At 34.7% G+C, this 18984-nt stretch overlaps 1 protein-coding gene across 1 annotated transcript; it reads right to left on the reverse strand.

The window, feature by feature from the left end:
- Positions 1–7448: 7448 nt before the first annotated feature.
- On the reverse strand, positions 7449–7970 carry LOC114314448 (F-box/kelch-repeat protein At3g06240-like). Its single transcript, XM_028260932.2, has one exon. The coding sequence runs from the start codon at positions 7968–7970 to the stop codon at positions 7449–7451; it is 522 nt and encodes a 173-aa protein (XP_028116733.2).
- Between the last annotated feature and the right edge of the window lie 11014 nt (positions 7971–18984).

Here is an 18984-nt window from a genome sequence, read left to right on the forward strand (position 1 = left end):
ACCATAAAGGTAGTGCCTCCAGATTTTCAAGGCAAAGATCACTGCTGCTAACTCTAGGTCGTGTGTGGGATAATTCTTCTCGTGTATTTTCAACTGACGTGAGCCATAAGCTACCACTTTCCCCTCTTGCATCAACACACAACCCAAACCCTCTCGTGAGGCATCACAATAAACCGCATAACCCAACCCTCTCTCCGGAATAATCAACACCGGAGCGGTGGTCAATCTAATTTTCAACTCTTGGAACGACTTTTCACAAGTCTCACTCCACACAAACTTGACTCCCTTCTGAGTCAGTCTAGTCAACGGTGACGCTAACCTGGAGAAATCTTTCACAAACCGACGGTAATACCCAGCCAATCCCAGAAAACTGCGGATCTCAAACACACTCTTAGGCTGTGCCCAATCTTGCACTGCCTCAACCTTGGATGTATCAACAGACACCCCTTCCCCGGATACTACGTGGCCTAAGAATTTGACTTCCCTCAGCCAGAACTCACACTTCCCAAACTTGGCATACAGCCTATGGGCTCTAAGTAACTCAAGCACCACTCTCAAGTGTGCCTCGTGCTCCTCCTCAGAAGACGAATAGATAAGGATGTCGTCCACGAAGACAACCACAAATCGGTCTAAGAACTCCCGGAAAATCCGGTTCATCAAGTCCATAAAGACTGCCGGTGCATTGGTAAGCCCGAATGGCATCACCAGAAACTCGTAATGGCCATACCGCGTACGGAATGCCGTCTTAGGAATATCTTCCTCCCTGACCCTCAACTGATGGTAACCCGATCTCAAGTCTATCTTAGAGAAACAACGGGAACCCTTCAATTGGTCAAACAAATCATCTATACGGGGCATAGGATACTTATTCTTAACCGTAGCCCGATTCAACTTCCGATAGTCAATACACAATCTCAAGGCACCATCTTTCTTTTTAACAAAGAGGGCCGGTGCTCCCCACGGTGAAACACTAGGGCGAACAAAGCCCTTATCGAGCAATTCCTGGAGCTGAACTTTCAACTCAACCAACTCTGCTGGAGCAAAACGGTAAGGTGCCATAGAAATCGGCGCCGTACCAGGCACTAAATCAATAGAGAACTCTATCTCTCGGTGAGGTGGCAAACTAACAAGATCTTCGGGAAAGACATCCGAATACTCACAAACCACCCTCGGTAACACAACCTGGGTCTCACCACTCTCACCACTCTCAAAGCTGGCAAGTAGACTACTAAGCTCACTTCGCCCTCGCGAGTCATACCCCGGTGGCAAAACACTACCAACCCGGTCTCCCAAGAAATGGAACCACTCCCCGCTCAAGGTACATAACGTGACCCTCTGGCGGTAGCAATCAATAACAACCCGGTATGACGATAACCAGTCCATACCCAAAATAACATCAAAACCCTTCATGGGCATGACAACAAACGGAAAAGGAAGCCTATAGTCGGCGACCTCTATATCACATCCTCTAACACCCTGTTTCAGAATCAACTCACCACCCAAAGGCGATACCACACAAATAGGAGATGCTAACTGTGCTAACTCCAATTCCAAAACAGATGCAAATGCAGCAGATACAAAAGAATGAGATGCACCCGTGTCTATCAACACACTAGCAACCGAGTTGCAAAACAGAAAAGTACCTCTCACTACTGATGGAGCTGGTACTAAATCCTGCGCGGTAACAGCATACACGCGCCCCGTAGGCCCCTGGTCTACCTGCTCACCTCTTGGAGCAAAAGACTGCTGCACAGACTGGGATGACGAAACTCCCGGATTGGCCCTCGAGGCCTGCACAGACTGAGCTGGCTGAAAACCCTGCGTCTGCCTAGAACCAGACGCTCCCGAAGTGGCACTCAACTGTGGGCAAAACCTCTTCATGTGCCCAGGTTGTCCACACTGATAACAAGTCAAGAGCTGCCCCCTGCCCAAACTCTGACTCTGCGGTCTAGCTGAAGAAGAAGCAGCTTTCTGACCCCCACCCTTCTGCGGGCAAACAGATACCTTGTGACCCAGCTGGCCACACTTGTAACAGGTGAAATCCCCCTGACCACCTCTTCCCGAGCCTCCACTCGGCACTGGAAAGGTCGATCTAGAGACTGCACCCTGAGACTGCTGAGGGTTATAACCCTTCTGTCTCCTGCCATCACCCTGACTATCCTGGCTCCTCTTGGAGCCTCTCTGACCCTCATCCTCCTCCTGCATCATAAGCTCCATATGAGCTGCAGCGTCCACTAGGTGTCTATACTCTCGAATATAAGACCCACCAATTCTCAACTTGAGGCCCCGCCTCAACTTCCGCTCAAACTCATAGCAACGGCGTTCCTCAGACGCCACCAGTTCAGGTGCAAACCTAGACAGACTGGTAAAAGTAGCCTCAAACTCGGCCACTGACAAGCCCTGCTGATTAAGCCGGCTAAACTGATCCCTCAGCTTCTCCCTAGCTGCTGCTGATAAAAACCTCTCCTGAAAAGCATTCACAAACGCCTCCCAAGTACCACCAACACGAGCTTTCTCGTACTTCCACCATTGACCCGCATCTCCCTTCAGTTGGAAGGATGCCTAGGTCACTTTCAGTGCTCCGTCCTCGATGCCAAGCATCTCAAACGTCTTCGTTGTCTGTTCGAGCCATTCATCTGCCTTAAGCGGCTCTTTAGGATCCCCGATAAACTCGTCCGGATTACACCGAAAGAACTCCCTCTTCAAGAAGGAAGGCCCTGTCTCAGCTGCCTGATTCCCAGCTCTAAGAATACCCAAAGCTCCCGCTATCTCTCTGACCAAGGCACCCATAGCCTGCTGACCTACTGGCTCAGCCACATTGGCCTGCCCAACTCCCTCCTGCACTGCCGGAATCTCACCCTGTAACGGTACTTCCTGCCTCGCAGGTCTACCACGCCTAACACCTTTTCCTCGTCCTGACATCCTAATAAAGGCAACACAGAACGTTAGCACATTCATAAGTGTGCCGAAACTAAACGCTCACGTCCTAATGCATGGACAACTGTAATTCACTCCACATAAGCACATAAACACATAAGCACTTACGAACTTCATTTCCGGATAATGATAGTCTCGAGGCGTTACTAGAGTTCCGGTTAGAAACAGCGTTGATCAAGTGCTTTTCCAACAAGACTCCCAGAAACTCAAGGATCCAATCAATATCCCAGAAATTAAACCCTATACCCACATAGTCACATAAACATGTTATCAATTAAGCACATAGCATATGATACTACATCTAAGTCTCTATCAAGCGAGACAAACCCATTGTGATACTAATCACTTCCCACGTACCCAAAGTATTCGAACCCGGTACGCTCTGATACCAAGTTGTAACGCCCTCAAAATAATAACATTAAACCCATCAGATAAGACAAGCATTTACATATAAACTAACCACATTCCTTTATTTCATTGAGTTTCATTACATAAGTATTACATGTTAACATCAAAACAAAATGCCCTACGGGCTTACAGCTTTCCAAGTTAACACTTGGTTTCAACAAAAGAGTACTAACTCGTTTACACATTAAGCCCTTGGCTTGAGGTTACATGTAATACATCAAAAGTAAAACAACCACACTATGTCCGCCTCTAGCCTCCCAAGCTATGTCCTTGGAGGTGGCATGCTTCCTGCACCTGAAAATGATATTCCCATAAAGGGTGAGCCACAGCCCAGTAGAAATGCACTAAACCAACCATGGACAATGACTAAAACATTAGCAATTGATAGTTGGTCAACACTGATACAATCACATAAATAACGTATTTATGTCAACGACTTACAAGTCCCAATTACTTTTCATTTTCCCTTTAACAACAGATAAGCATACTAGCTCTATCATCATTTCCACAGATATGTATAAAAACTATATCTCACATTCAGATAAGCATAAAAACTATATCCACATTCTCAACAGATATGTATAACAACAATATCCTCAGATAAGCATATAAGCTGTATCCACATTCTACAACAGATATGTATATCAACAATGTCCACAGATAAGCATACAAGCTGTATCCACATTCTACAACAGATATGTATATCAACAATATCCACAGATAAGCATACAAGCTGTATCCACATTCTACAACAGATATGTATATGAGCTCTATCTTCACTTCTCTAGACAAGCATATGAGCTGTGTCTACGGAGTTCATCCCCTATCTCCTCCCAATACCTATCCGGTTTAGAGGTACATCCCCTATCTTCCCCTAAACCGCGGAGTACATCCCCTATCTCCTCCTCTACACATAACGTATATAAACACATTGGTTCTATATACAATCACACAATACACACAATTAATGTATTCTATCAACCGTCAAGTTCCATGACACATTCCATTGATTAGTTTCCGTTTACCTAATCATCATGCATTGTCTACAACAATCTCGACTATCCTCCACCGATAGCCCAAAGCAGTTATTTCTAAAACAGAAAATAAATGCACAAATGGATATTCAATCAACATTTCATTTCCTCATTTCTCACCAATTAATTATCCCAATTAATTAAACAATGTAATTAGGCCATTTTCCATAATTACCATTTCAACCCTTAGGTCCCATTTTCATCAATGATTCAACAATCATTCCATTTTTCTATGCCAAACATGCATCTAGGTTTATTATGAATAAAACCCCAACTTTTGTAAAATTACACAAAAGCCCCAAACTTTCACAAAATTACCAAACCAAGCCCAACATCTCAAAATACCAAAATTTAAAGACAAAACCCATAGAGAGGAGTGGGTTATCCCTACCTCAAATTCGGAGTCCCAAAGGAGAAGACGACAAAACCCAACGTGCTCCAAAACCCGAGATTTTCAGATTAAAATGAAGCCCTCGACGATCAACAACTTTTTTGTAAAGGCCAAAGGTGAGTAAATCACTCCTACTAGATCAAAACCTAGAGAGAAGGTAGAGTCTAGAGTGAGAGGCTCAACAATGGTGATTTTGGAAAAGTAGGAGAGAGAAGAGAAAGTGAAAAAGTGATTTGAAAAGTCACAATTTCGGGACTTTAACCCAGGTCTCCGCTCGAGCGTAAAACACCCCGCTCGAGCGTCCACTCACAGACTTCCGCTCGAACGGCCAACCTCCCGCTCGAGCGCAGATTGCACTCGCCCAGCACTTTTGCAGAACCAGACCTCCGCTCGAGCTCCCAACCCTACGCTCGAGCGGCACTCAGACAACCCCGCTCGAGCGGCCAATACCACGCTCGAGCGTACAACGCTGCACAGGAAAAATACTGAATGGGTGTAATCTCCGCTCGAGCGCCAACACCTCCGCTCGAGCGTACAGGCCAAAAATCTGGGCAACTAGTTTTGGTTTCTAAACTCAACCAACCTGAAACAAATCCGCCCAACACATCCTATAACTCAAATACGAAGTAAAAGGATGTAAACAAAATAATAAACAACTACCAACATCCACGGACACATGTCCGGATCACGGTATAACAAGGGTAAACCCGGGATCGCTATAGGTAAAGAATAGCTTGAGAAGCCACAGTTCGAAGATCCTTCATCTCAAGGGTAATAGGGTCTACCAAGTACAAATGCCCGTCCTCAACTTGGATGAGGAACTCCCATTTCTTCCAAAAGCCAAGCGGAATTGCTATTAATTCTCTTGTTCAACGTTCTTCTTTCAATGCCCAAATGTTGAAAACGTTTGGTGCCACGTAATTTGTGGGATAACATTGTATCCAAGCAAGAGAGCCATTGTAGACTCCAAAATAATGTCCGACAAGATTAGTTCCTGGGTGAGGGCAACCTAGCTCTGGTATCCCTTTGAATGACATCGGTTCATCTTGCTCCAATATGTTTTGAAACACCTGTTGGAAATGGTTATAAATTCTAGGTAAAACCAGAATTTTATCCTAAGTTCGGTTTATTTTTTAGGTGGGCCCCGTGCGCCGATTTTCACGGGTCAATGTGGTAACGCGTTCTATGCCGCGTTGTGATTCACGTGGTATATTTGGTTGCTCAAAACCATTACCGAGTGAATGGGAAATTGAAGCCAAAGTGTGCTCCATGAACATGGAGTTTTGGTGGAAATTCCTTAAGGTTGTAAAATGGCTTGTCTCACATTGATTTGGTGGGAAGTTTTGAATGGGTTTATAAGGCTTGGGTTTGGTACTTGGGGTGTGCCCCAAGGGGTACCCAAGTGTTTTAGAGGGAGAGGTTATGGGCTAGACCCATTGGACCCAAAAAAAAATCACCACACACATGCGCGCCGTCGCCGCTGCCGTCCGTCCGGTCGGGCTGGGTTTGGGCGCGGGTGCGTGGTGTGAGGTTGGGTTGGGCTTGTTCGGCCCAATACTAATCTTTTTGGGCAAAAAACATTTGAATTTAATTTTATTTTTGGTAAAATAAAATCCAGAATTCAAAATTAAACTGGTTTGGTACAGGGCCCTTCCCGTTTTTAAACCGGATTTACTGTACACCCAAACAGGGCCCTTCCCATTTTTGTTATTTGTTTGAATTGTAATCCAACAGATACAAATCTGTTTGAATTCAAAACCAATAGGTTTCATACCTGTTCAATTCAAAACCTACAGCCACTATTACATCTATAAATAGACTAGCCTCCCATTTAGATTAAACACTAATTTTTTGTCCTTGATAATTCTGCAAACATTCTCTTCATTTTGCTACATTATTTTCTTGTCAGAGAGAGTATAAACACTTAGTGTGCTCGTTAGGCAAACAATTTGTAGTGCTGCTATTGTTTGTAGTAGATCATTTTATCCTGGGAGATAGACATCCAAATTCTGAAAGCACCGTGGAGAGGACGAATCTATCTTAAGGACACAGTGTCAAACACTAGACTTGATCAGATAATTATTTAAAGAAATTAATCAAGTAAGTTGTTTAATTTATTATTCTGTTTTATTTATTTAAATCAGATTTTAATTTTTTTTTTTGTAACAAAATAAAATCTGTTTTTATTTATTTATTTTTTATTTCGAGTTTGATTTTTGTAATCAAACAAATTCTCTCATTTCCTTTATTTCTTTATATTCTAGTTGTTGTTTAGTACACAACAGAATTTAATTTATTTAAATACAGTGAAGATTGTCCTACAACACCTCGTAGCCCATATGAAACGAGAGTTTCGTAGCATCATCATTTTTGTCACTTGCACTCCAGTAGTAAACTCCATCCATGTAAGCCTCCGTTTGGAAAGTGGGTTTGCTTTTTGACTTTTTAGTTATTTTAGCCTGGGGCTAAAAAGTCTGATTCGGGAAAGACTTTTTGGTTTTTTTGGCTTTTTGGTGAGGTGTTTCCATATTAAAAGGCCAAACTGCCCTTGAAAAAAAAACAAAACATTCTGGAAAAAAAAAACCCTTGAAATCTCTCCAAGAATCATCACGCAATGAATATATAGCAATGTGTTTAGGGTAACTTGATGGATGAATATCATCATCAATGCCGGAACCTTAGTGGTATGTCCTAATTGAAACCACTTTATAATCACTAGTGAAAGGATCCATCCTGAACCCAAAAGCATTTCTCTCGAGTTCCATTCTCGGAGGGATGGAGTTGGGGAATGTTTGTGTCGGAAGAGCTCTGGATTCTCTGTTCGCTGGGTTCCATAGAGCTACAGAATCCCAATTGGTTAAGAGACAAAAAATGCCGTTACAAGGACCCATAACGTGCACTTTTGCATTCAACTTTAGACCAAGATATTCAAATACTGGAACCGTGAAGGATTTGTCATGACACACAGCAAAGGTATATTTTCTGGGAAAGTTATTTGTATCTTTGGGTTCAATGCTATGAACGAAGAGGCAACCATTTTCCTTCTTGTTACTGTTAGTGAGATGCTTGGCTATGAAACTGGGATTCGTAATGAGAGAGGACCAAGATTTGGAGACGCACTTAAATCGCAACAAAGATTTGACTGGTAATTTTACAAGAATCTCAATCATCACATCTTCATGTATGTAATGACTCACCATTTCTTTTGTTTTTTCTTTTTTCAGCAAAGATTTTTGGCAAAGTTGGATCGCTCAATCAAAGCCAACGAAATTAAGAGTTGGTTTGGGATGTTCTAAAAAAGTGCACTTTTTGACTTATTGGCTTATGTGGGTTGGGTTTGATGTGATGTGTTAGAGAGGTGATGTGATTTAAATAAGATGATGTGACTTAAATACGATAGTGACTTTTTGACTTTTTGTATTATTTAGTGTACCCCAAACCAAGCCTAAGATCCATTTCTTAAAAAACGTAAATGAAAGTGCTTGGTTACAAGAATAATCTAGAATGAATGCAAAAATGATTCTCTTTTTTTTTTTTTCCTTTTTAATTTTACAATACGCTAGCCATTACAAGTTCAAAACCAATAGCAATAAAAATAATAGAAAACGTGAATCTAAAAAAGCCCAATCAATCTAATGTGAATAAAGATAAGCACAGACAACCTTTACACCCATTTTAGACACTCATATAGTTGGTAGAGGGGATTAAAACGAGGAGAAATTATTTCTTCTCAGTGTATGAGTAAAAAAGTATTGTTAAGTGAATGATATTCTTTATAAATATTAATATGCAAAATCATCAATATTTTTCTTGATTTTGTAATTAAGTTTTGAAGACAACACTAACAGATATTTTTCCCTTAAAACACGTTACTAAATTATGTAAGCATTAAATTTTAAAGATCTTTTTTAATCATAAAATGAATGAATACATATAAAGAATTTTCCCCCCCCTTTATTTTCCTTTTTAAATTCAAAATTTAAAATTTTAATCAGTGTGTTTGATTTTAATTTTCTGAATTCAATTTTTTGAAAATTGAGTTTTTTTGTTTTTTGTATTTTTTGTTTTGTTTTTAGTAAGCAATTTTTTTTTTTTTATATTTTTAGATGCACCTCACTTAGATGTATCTAAAAAGTAAAATATTAGTAAAAAAATATTTTAAAAAACGAATAAATATACAAGAATATGAAAAGTATACTGAATTTTTGTATTTTTTGGATATTTTTGGTATTTAGTGAATTTTTTAAAGATTTTTTTTTTTACAAATATTATACTTTTTAAGTGTATTTACATTAGGTGTATCTATAAACAAAAAAAATTGTTTAAAATATTAAAAAATTCAATAAAAATAAAAAAATATGAAAAGTAAAAAAATTTAATTTTTTGAAAATGGAATCTTGAAAATCATAACGAAACAGAGTGAATGTGTTTCGATCGAATGTTTTCATTTATACAAAAACGTAAATAAAAGAAGTTCCATATAAAAACAATTGAACTTTAAAAACAAATACATAAAGTAATAAATCTTATAATTTTTTTTTAAAAGTATTTTTCTTGAATTAGACAAGAAAAGAAATTATCACAATTCACAAGCAGAACTTGCATATATATATATATATAGAGAGAGAGAGAGATTGCTTAGAGTTGACTTGAACCATGGGTAAGGAGTTTCTCGATTTATGTAGCTAGGAAAACCCTAGAATGTTGATCGACTATTTGTTTTTGCCCAAATATATAGCATTGGCTTACAATCGGGCTATCGTGCTAGTCACGCTTTCAAATTTGGAATAGGCCCAAACATTTATTGCATGCTCCTATATCGTGTGTAAATAGATGATATGTCATAATTTTAAAAATTTTAAATTTTTATAATTTATATAATAGGTGGCGTTATAATTTTAAAATGATAATATCAATTATATTGGTACACTAATTAATATATTAATGAGTGCATGTAGAATTATTGTTCTTTAATTCCTTAATTAATATTAGAAATCTATCTATATATTATATAAGGAAAATGAGATTTCTAATCTACAAGGTTTGTAGGAGCTCCAATATCCTAATCTTAATTTTCTGAATTTTTTATTTAAAAAAAAAACCTTAGCATTTATTAATTTCTCCCAAGCTATAAACCTTTTTGACTTCTCTCATAATTACTGCAACACCCTTTCCAATTTCTCTTATACCCTATGGTTACACACAAAAACAAAGAAGATAAGAATTTAGCTATGGATCTCAAAAAGATATAACATCTAAATTTGAATTATGATTTAGTAATATAATAATCTATTTTTTTTGATGTATATCTATCAAAGTTTTAAAACACTTAATGGAACAAATTAATCAATTTTCTAAAATTATTAATTTTTTAATTTATAAAATAGATTAAAAAATGTAACGCCCCCAAATAATACAATAAAGATAACTCATGTGTGGAATATATATAAGAAACAACATACTTTCATATATTAGAGTTTACTGTTTAACAACCAGTTAAATGCCATGTAGGCTTACATCTTTCCAAGTCATTGCTTGGTTACACAAATTGAGTCTCGCTCATTACATCTTAAGCCCTTGGCTTTACAAATAACAGACATACACACATAAGGCATAAATAAGAAGCTCTTGCTTCCCGAAAATCCATCCATGCTATTGCCTTGGAGGAAACATCTCACCTGCACCTGAAAATAATATTCCCGTATAGGGTGAGCCAACAGCCTAGTAGAGATAATCTAACACAATATATGAGGTTTAGCAAAGGTATAAATACTACGTGCATCAACAATACCGATATTAAAACATTCACAAGGCCTGCATATTCATATGCCACTAAGACCGAACCTCATTCCATTTTCCTTCAATTCATTTCCAGTTTATATATGCTACTCAATTCATGAGTTAAATTCATTATCTTTCAACAACCAAAATGAGACTACAACTCAATGGTTTTCCAACTATGCAAAACACACATAAACACTTCAAACCTGTCATTTAACGGATATTTTGTCCGAAGGAATTGGCACCCATTTATATATGAAATTTCGGGCCTTTCACCTAGGACACTCTGGCCAACTTGCTTTAAATGGAGTTCATCCCCTTTCTCCTCCCAAACAAATATACATATGCAATGTATTTATAAACATAATCACATATGGAGTACATCCCCTTTCTCCTCCTAATAAATATACATATACAATGTAATTATAACATATTTATATTCAATGACACCAACAATGGATTAGCATTAAATCGCCTAATCCTCATGTAATATCTACAACAACCATAACTATCCTCCACCAATAGCCCAATGTAATTATTTCAAAAGGGATGTTCAATGTCAAAATAGATAGTTTATTCGAAACTTCCATAGGTGAGATATTACACATCCAATATCACCATTTATAACCACAACCTTCTAATTTCACATTTTCAATGCTAATCCCAATTATTTATACAAAATAATAATTTAATCAAAATTAGGGCAAAAATCCCCCTTTCATCATATATCAACCCAAACACCAAAATCAACTATTTTAGCCCAATACAACCTTGTATCCAAACCTCAAACCCACTTATGCCAATTTCATCAAAAACCCTTCTTTTCATTTTACACCCAAATCTCATCATTTATACAAAATAGCAAATAACTAAGCTAAAAACCATATTAGAGTGTAGAAATTTCCTACCTCAAGTTTTGAAGAAAGATTGAGATGAAACCCCAAAATTTACGGTGTCGAAAATCGATCTCCATCGCACATAACGAAACCCTCGAGAAGTTACATAACTTTGACGAAGGAACTATGGCTAAAATCCCAATGGATTTGAAGAAATCAAAGAGAGAAGATGGTTTCTAGAGAGAGATGGATCTTGGAGACTTTTAGAGAGAGAGAGGATTGCAAAAAGTGATCTGAAATGTCACTTTCGCAAGCTGATAAAGCGCGGTCCGCTCGAGCGTAGAAATTCCCACTCGAGCGTAAGACATAGACTCCTGCTCAAGCGTGAAACCCTGCGCTCGAGCGTGAAATACACTCTCTTAGTATTTTTGCAAACACAGTCCCCGCTCGAGCACTAGAATGCCCGCTCGAGCGTGGAACAAAATTTGTGAAGCCCGCTCGAGCTCAAGAATGCCCGCTCGAGCGGAGAACCAAAATTCTGGGCAACGTGAGTTTGGAAAAACAAGCAATTAACCTGTTCCAAATACCCAACTACAACCCAATAAGCAACAATGAGGGGAAGACTAAGGAAACAAGACATGAACCATCATCCAAATCATACAAACCCGAGTCTGGAATACCACAAGAGACGGGTCAAAACCAGGATCGCTATAAAAAAAACTATTGACTGATTTATTTATTTATTTAATAACAAAAATATTTCACAATCTTTTCATCCTAATCTCTCTCACTGATTTCTAAAAAAAAATATTAAAACTTGCATTCCTTCTCTCTTCCTCAAAAAATCAAATAATATTTTTCATGAAAGTTGTAGATATCTATCTATATCTTATATATTATATTATAACATAACAAAAAAAAAAAAAAAAAACTAAAAATCAGATATACAAATAGATTAAATTAATAAATTTGATTTTAATTTATTCAGTTAAAATCTTTCTCTTGCATCTCAATATCCATTTTTAAATTTTAAAAATATTTAAAGTGTATTTAAACAAATCTAATTTGAAAATATCTCCCACCATTATATTTTAAGTCAATAAAACTCACATGTCTATCACATATCTAACTCACATCAAAACTTACCTAAATAATAATAATTAAAAACAAATAGAAACAACAGATAAATTAAATTTAAAAAAACAATAGAAACCCACAACTCCATCTTAAATAAATTGTAAAAAAACAAAAAACCAGAATAAAAACCACACAGAAATAAAAAAGATAAATATTTAGATATGGATCTAAAAAAAATGACAATATCTAAATTTGAATTATGATTTAGCAATATAATTATCTATTTTTTCGATGTATATATATCAAAATTTTAAATCACTTAATGAGACAAATTAATCATTTTTCAAGTCTTATTTAAAGAATAATCTGATTAGTCATCCCAACTCTTAAATTTCGTGGGCACTGACAGAGGAGCTATTGGATTGGGTTATGTGAGGTTTAAGTTGTTGGAGGTAACATTCTCCCTCTATAAATTTATTTTTTTTTTAATTTTTTTTTCTTATGTGATTCTCTTTCTTCACTGTTGGTTTGGTTTTGGTTTTGGTTTCAGTTTTACTGAGGTTTATGTGTTTGTTTACAGGTTTGCATGGTAGAGAAGAATTATTGGTGATTATGATTGCAATTGAAGTATCTATGTCCGTTCCATGCCAAGGATTTTGATCGAATTTTGTTTTCTTAAGTGAAGACCATAAAATTGAAGTAAAAAAATGGCGGTTCCGCTACGTAGCTCGAAATATCAAAGGATCGAATGGCTCGAAATCTCAAAACGACGTCGTTTTAAGGGTTTTTTTTATTCTCTTACCGGTAAGATAATATTTTTCATACCATTCGAGCCATTCGAGCTCTACACATTCGAGCTACGGATCATTTTCGAAAAAATGGGTATCAAATTTTTTATTTTTTATTATCATTTTATTTTATAAAAAAATGTGAAAATTTATTGAGAATTCAAGATTTTACTATAATATTAGATTTTTGGATAATTACGTAAATTTAAAACTTTTAAATACTATTGTGTTTTTTATTTTTATCTTCTTTCTATCTCATTAGACCATTACTGCTATTTGTTAGTTTGTTAATTATAATTCAACTAATTGAAAATGAAAGCTTAATATAACTTTTCATATATATTATAGTTAATTTGTTACAACTATAGTTGTATATAATAACATAATATATAGAGATAATCTCTAAGTATAATTTCTATTTTTTTATGTAAAAAAAAAATCCATCTTAATAGTATATAGAAAAGTTAGATGGTTTCTTTTATCTATAAGAAACCCAATCTATTTTTTTTTTACTTTTTAATTTTTTAAATTGAAACATCAATTGTTTATGTCCATAAAACAAAACTGATAAACACATATCAAAAAGTTAGACAATTTTTTTTCTTTTTCATTTTTTTTTCATTTTTAATGTGTAGGATATTTACAAATGGAAAATGTTTGACACTCCAATTTTTTTTTTCATAATCTAACTTATAATGATATAGTCATAAGTGTCAATTTTTATACAAATATGAGAAGAGAATTAATTAAATTATACATTTCAACCAACCACATACTCAAACTTTGATTATTTCAAGATGTTATTTCACTATAATTCCAATTAAGAGAATCTTCAACGCTTAATATATTTTTTTTATCAAATTATAATTTGATAAAAATTTAAAAGAATGAAACGTTGAAAATTATTATTTTTTCCATCAAAATTGGCGAAAAGAAAAAAAAAATTGGGATAAGAATGAAAGTTCTTTTAAAAATTGATAAAAACTTAATGAGAAAGTTAAAGTAATTCACATCAAATCAAAATTTTTATTCAAATTTAAAATCAAATTAGATAAAAAAAATTAAAAGAAAATGATGAAAGTTTAAAAATATTTTGAAACCTTCTTATTCATAAAGACTAGAAATCAGTGTGTGTATCATATTCATATTGTATTTTTAGTTATGAAATTGAAATCAAAAGATATGTAACTTAAATTATTGGATTAATAATAGAAACATCATATTAATTATTGTTAAATATCACTTCACTTCATATTTAATATTAAAATTATATATTTGCTTTAATTATAACCTTTAAATTTTTATATTTTCATAACAAGAAGAGATATGTCATAACTCAGTTAATCTCATTTAATTAGGTTTAACTTTTTTTTATACAAATTGTTAGACTTATTTATTTTGATGATTTATTTAATTATGTTTTAATTAATTTGAAAGAGAAAAATAGAATCCAAAATTTATTTTGATGATTTATTTGAAAGAGAAAAATAGAATCAAAATTTATTTTGGCTCATTATTTCTCACATAAACCTTTATCCTAAATGTTGTTAGAATATATTTAATATTTGATTAAATCAGGAGTTCAAATAGCCCAAAACAAAGGTTCAAACAGCCTAGCACAATAGCAGGCCAAAAGGTTCAAAAGGTTCAAGTGAAAGATATTCAAATTAGTAATGATGGAAGTACAACGGCTATAAACGGCTATAAAGGTTCAAAAGGCCAAAATATTCAAAAGGTTCAAGTGGAAGGTATTCAAATTGGTAATGATGGAAGTACAACGGCTATAAACGACTATAAATTCAAATGACTACAACGGCTATAAACGGTTATAAATTCAAATGAATACAACGGCTATAATTTTCATTAGATATACCAAAGCCTCTAATGTAAACAAGTTACAAAATCCTGAAAATATTATTTGATCTATAATCACCCACATCTATTCTCAGAAATTATACATTGAGCCTTATATCATTAAGCTCATCTTTCTTGTGTGAGATTTACAGAAAAATCAATACTTCATTTTATATTTCTATCTTTGAGAGATATTTATTGTAAGCTTTCTTTGAAAGTAAAAATACTATTTCATCTTGTAAAAGTGTTGCAAACACCGTGTTCTTGAAATCTTGAGAGTGATTGTGAATCACCTAAGATTTGCAAGGGTTTGGACTTGTGAAGTCTGTGTAAAATTCGTGGAGGATTGCTTCATTTATAAAGAGGGTCCTAGCACCCCTGTGAAGCTAGAAGATAGTGAAAATCTCAAGTGAAGCTTGAGGAGTGGACGTAGGCCGAGTTGAAGCCGAACCACTATAAATTTGTTTGTCTCTCTCTCCTTTATCTCTTTATTTCATTTTAAATTACCATAGCTATATTTCATATTTTTACTGTGCGAAAATCATTAATTGACATAGTTATTAAGACACTTGTTTTAATTATTTTTATTTCATTAATTATATTTATCTATTGTGCTAGTCATAATTTTTATTAGGGTATTATTAATTTTAATTGTAAAAACCTAATTCACCCTCTCTCTTAGGTTGTCTTTCGGCTAACAATTGGTATCAGAGTCTAGACTCTTGTTTTAGATTTAACCATCTAGGAGTTTCGATTCATGACAAACTTAGCTGAAGGACAAGCCACAAATAGGCCACCATTGTTTGACGGAAACAACTATAGTCATTGGAAGGATAAGATGACCCTATTCCTACAAGCCACTGATTATGCCATGTGGATTATTGTCACCAAAGGTCCAAAAATTTCTACCAAATTAGTAGACAATATTACTGTACCTAAAACTGAAGATGAATGTGATGAGGAAGATCATAAATTATTGCAAGCCAATGCTAAAGCCAAACTCACCCTTGTTTGTGGATTAGACTCTAAGGAGTATTAATAAAATTTCAAGTTGTGATTCGGCAAAAGAAATTTGGGACAAACTTGAGGTAACGTATGAAGGTACAGACCAAGTGAAGGAATCTTGTATTGATATGCTTGTTCATAGTTATGAATTTTTTAAAATGAACTTTGATGAACCTATTTCAAGTATGTTTACTAGATTTACTGAAATTGTAAACTCTTTGAAATCTCTTGGCAAAATTTATACTAATAGTGAGTTGGTAAGAAAAATTCTTAGGTGCCTACCAAATAATTGGGAAGTAAAGCTCACAGCCATTATAGAAGCCAAAGATCTCTCGACACTTGGATTAGATGAGCTTATGGGTTCCCTTATGACTCATGAGATCACCATGAAAGGACATGAGGATGTTGAAGACAAAAAGAAAAGTGGAATTGCATTCAAAGCATCATCAAATGAAGAAGAACATGAAAACTCCAGTGAGGGTGAAAGCTATGCCATGTTTAGTAAAAATCTCAAAAAACACTTTAAGAAAAACAATTATGGAGAAGGAAGACCTTTCAAAAAGGAGTATAACAAAGACTACAAATGAAACAAGAAGGCCATGGTAGCAGCTTGGGGAGAAAGTGAAGATAAAAGCTTAAGTGATGAAATTAAAAATGAAGTAGTCAACTTGTGTCTCATGTCTTTTGAAGATGAAGACTCTACTCAAGATGAGGTAACTACTCTTTATGAAAAATTTGAAAGTGCATTCCATGAACTAAAAGATGAATTTAGAAAAGTTTGTGCCAAAAATAATGTGTTAAAAAAATCTGTTGCATCTTTATCTAGTAATGTAGAAGAATTAAAGAAAGAAAAAATTGTTTTGAAAAATGATTTTGGCACCATCTCTAATGAGAAAACTATTTTAAAAAATAATATTGATGATTTAACAAAAACACTTGAAAATTTGGTAAAAGGTAGATATAATCTCAACATGCTTCTTGAAAATCAAAGATGTGTTTTCAATAAAGCGGGCATTGCATATGACCCTATTAAGAAATAAAAGAATCTCAATACAATTTTTGAAAAGGCACCTCTCATGACACACTCTCATATTACTTGTCATTGTTGTAGAAAGAAAGACCATTATATATCTTATTGTCCATTCAAAAAGAATATGAACATGGGAATTAAAAAGATTTGGATTATTAAGGGATTTAACAAAACTAACCAAGAAGGACCCAAGAAACTATGGGTACCAAAAACCAACACTTGATTGTCATCTTCTAGGTTTGCCTTACGTCCAAAGCTAAAGAAGGGAAGTGGTACCTTGATAGTGGATGTTCCAGACACATGACCAGAGATAAATCCTTCTTTACTACACTGTCATCCAAAGATGGAGGCCTTGTTATTTTTGGAGACAACAAGAAAGGAAAAAGCATCGGTATTGGTAACATCGTTATTTCTCCTAACCCTTCTATTGAAAATGTTTTACTTGTTGATAGACTTAAGCATAACCTACTTAGTATTAGTCAATTATGTGATAAAGGTAATCGAGTTATTTTTGATAAATCACATTGCACAATTGAAAGCACAAATGATCATAAACCTTTATTCGTTGGTAATCGCCATGATAATGTTTATGTTTTTCATCTTAATGATCTCTATGCTAGTGATGCTAAATGTTTATATGTTAATAATAAAAATAGTTGGTTATGGCATAGAAGACTTGGTCATGTTCATATGGATTTAATTGCTAAACTTTTGAGAAATGATTTGGTCATTGGATTTTCAAAAATTAAATTTGAAAAAGATTATCTTTGTAGTACTTGTCAACAAGGAAAACAAACTAAAACATCATTTAAATCAAAATCTCATATTTCCACAACTATACCTTTACAACTATTACATATGGATTTATTTGGTCCCTCAAGGACATCTAGTCTAGATGGTAAACATTATTGTCTTGTTATTGTTGATAATTATTCAAGATTTACATGGATTATGTTTTTAGCACACAAAGAGGAAACCATTTCTTCTTCCATAAAACTTTGTCGTAGAATTCAAAATGAAAAAGGCTTTCTTATTACTAATATGTTAATTCCTTTTTGAGTCATATCTTTGTAGAATTAATTTTGATGTCATAGCATGCTTTTGAGATGTATACTATCTATATTTTGAATTGTACATTTATGATCTCAAGAATATGCTCAATATGAAAATTTCATGCTTATATGCTTTACATTGGAATATTTGAATGAGTTATGAAATTCGGTAATTATGATCCATCAACAATGTCTAAATGAAAAAAAATATCATACGTTTGTAGAGACATTGCATCTATCCTATTGAATATCTTTTGAATATGAATTATATTGAAATACATCTCATGAAATGCTTTTGATTGATAAATTGTTGAATTAATTGTTTATAGCATTCATGTTGTGTTCCACATTAAGTAAAATGTTTTATCATACTTGAGTATGTGGATTGAATTGATGAAAATGCCTCTTGATAAGGTTATGTGATTAAATGAGATTGTTGCATCATTTCTTAATAAAACAAAGAGCATAACACTATTTTCTTATGCATATTATGGTATGTGTTACAACTTGAAAATTCTGAAAAATAGCATTCCAAACTCTTGTTTGATGATTGAATTATTTTTCATCTTTTGAGTTTGTGATAAGAAGTGATTTGTGCTATATTTTTATTGAGTAATAGTGATTGTTCTATGAATGCTATATTTACACAAAATCATATTAGAAAAAGGTAACACCAACTTAGGGGGAGAAATCATTTTGCTAACATACTTGTTAAACCCTTTTGAGATGAACTCCTTATGAAAGAAAATTGAAGATTGAAAAGATTCTAAACCAAAGGTATGCCTCCTATA

Source organism: Camellia sinensis, chromosome 1 (assembly GCF_055761805.1).
Source record: "Camellia sinensis isolate YWXY chromosome 1, ASM5576180v1, whole genome shotgun sequence".
NCBI lineage: Eukaryota > Viridiplantae > Streptophyta > Magnoliopsida > Ericales > Theaceae > Camellia > Camellia sinensis.

Bases quoted from the DNA above. Each gene is read 5' to 3' on its own strand.
- LOC114314448 (XM_028260932.2), bottom strand. From the start codon at position 7,970: ATGGTGAGTCATTACATACATGAAGATGTGATGATTGAGATTCTTGTA.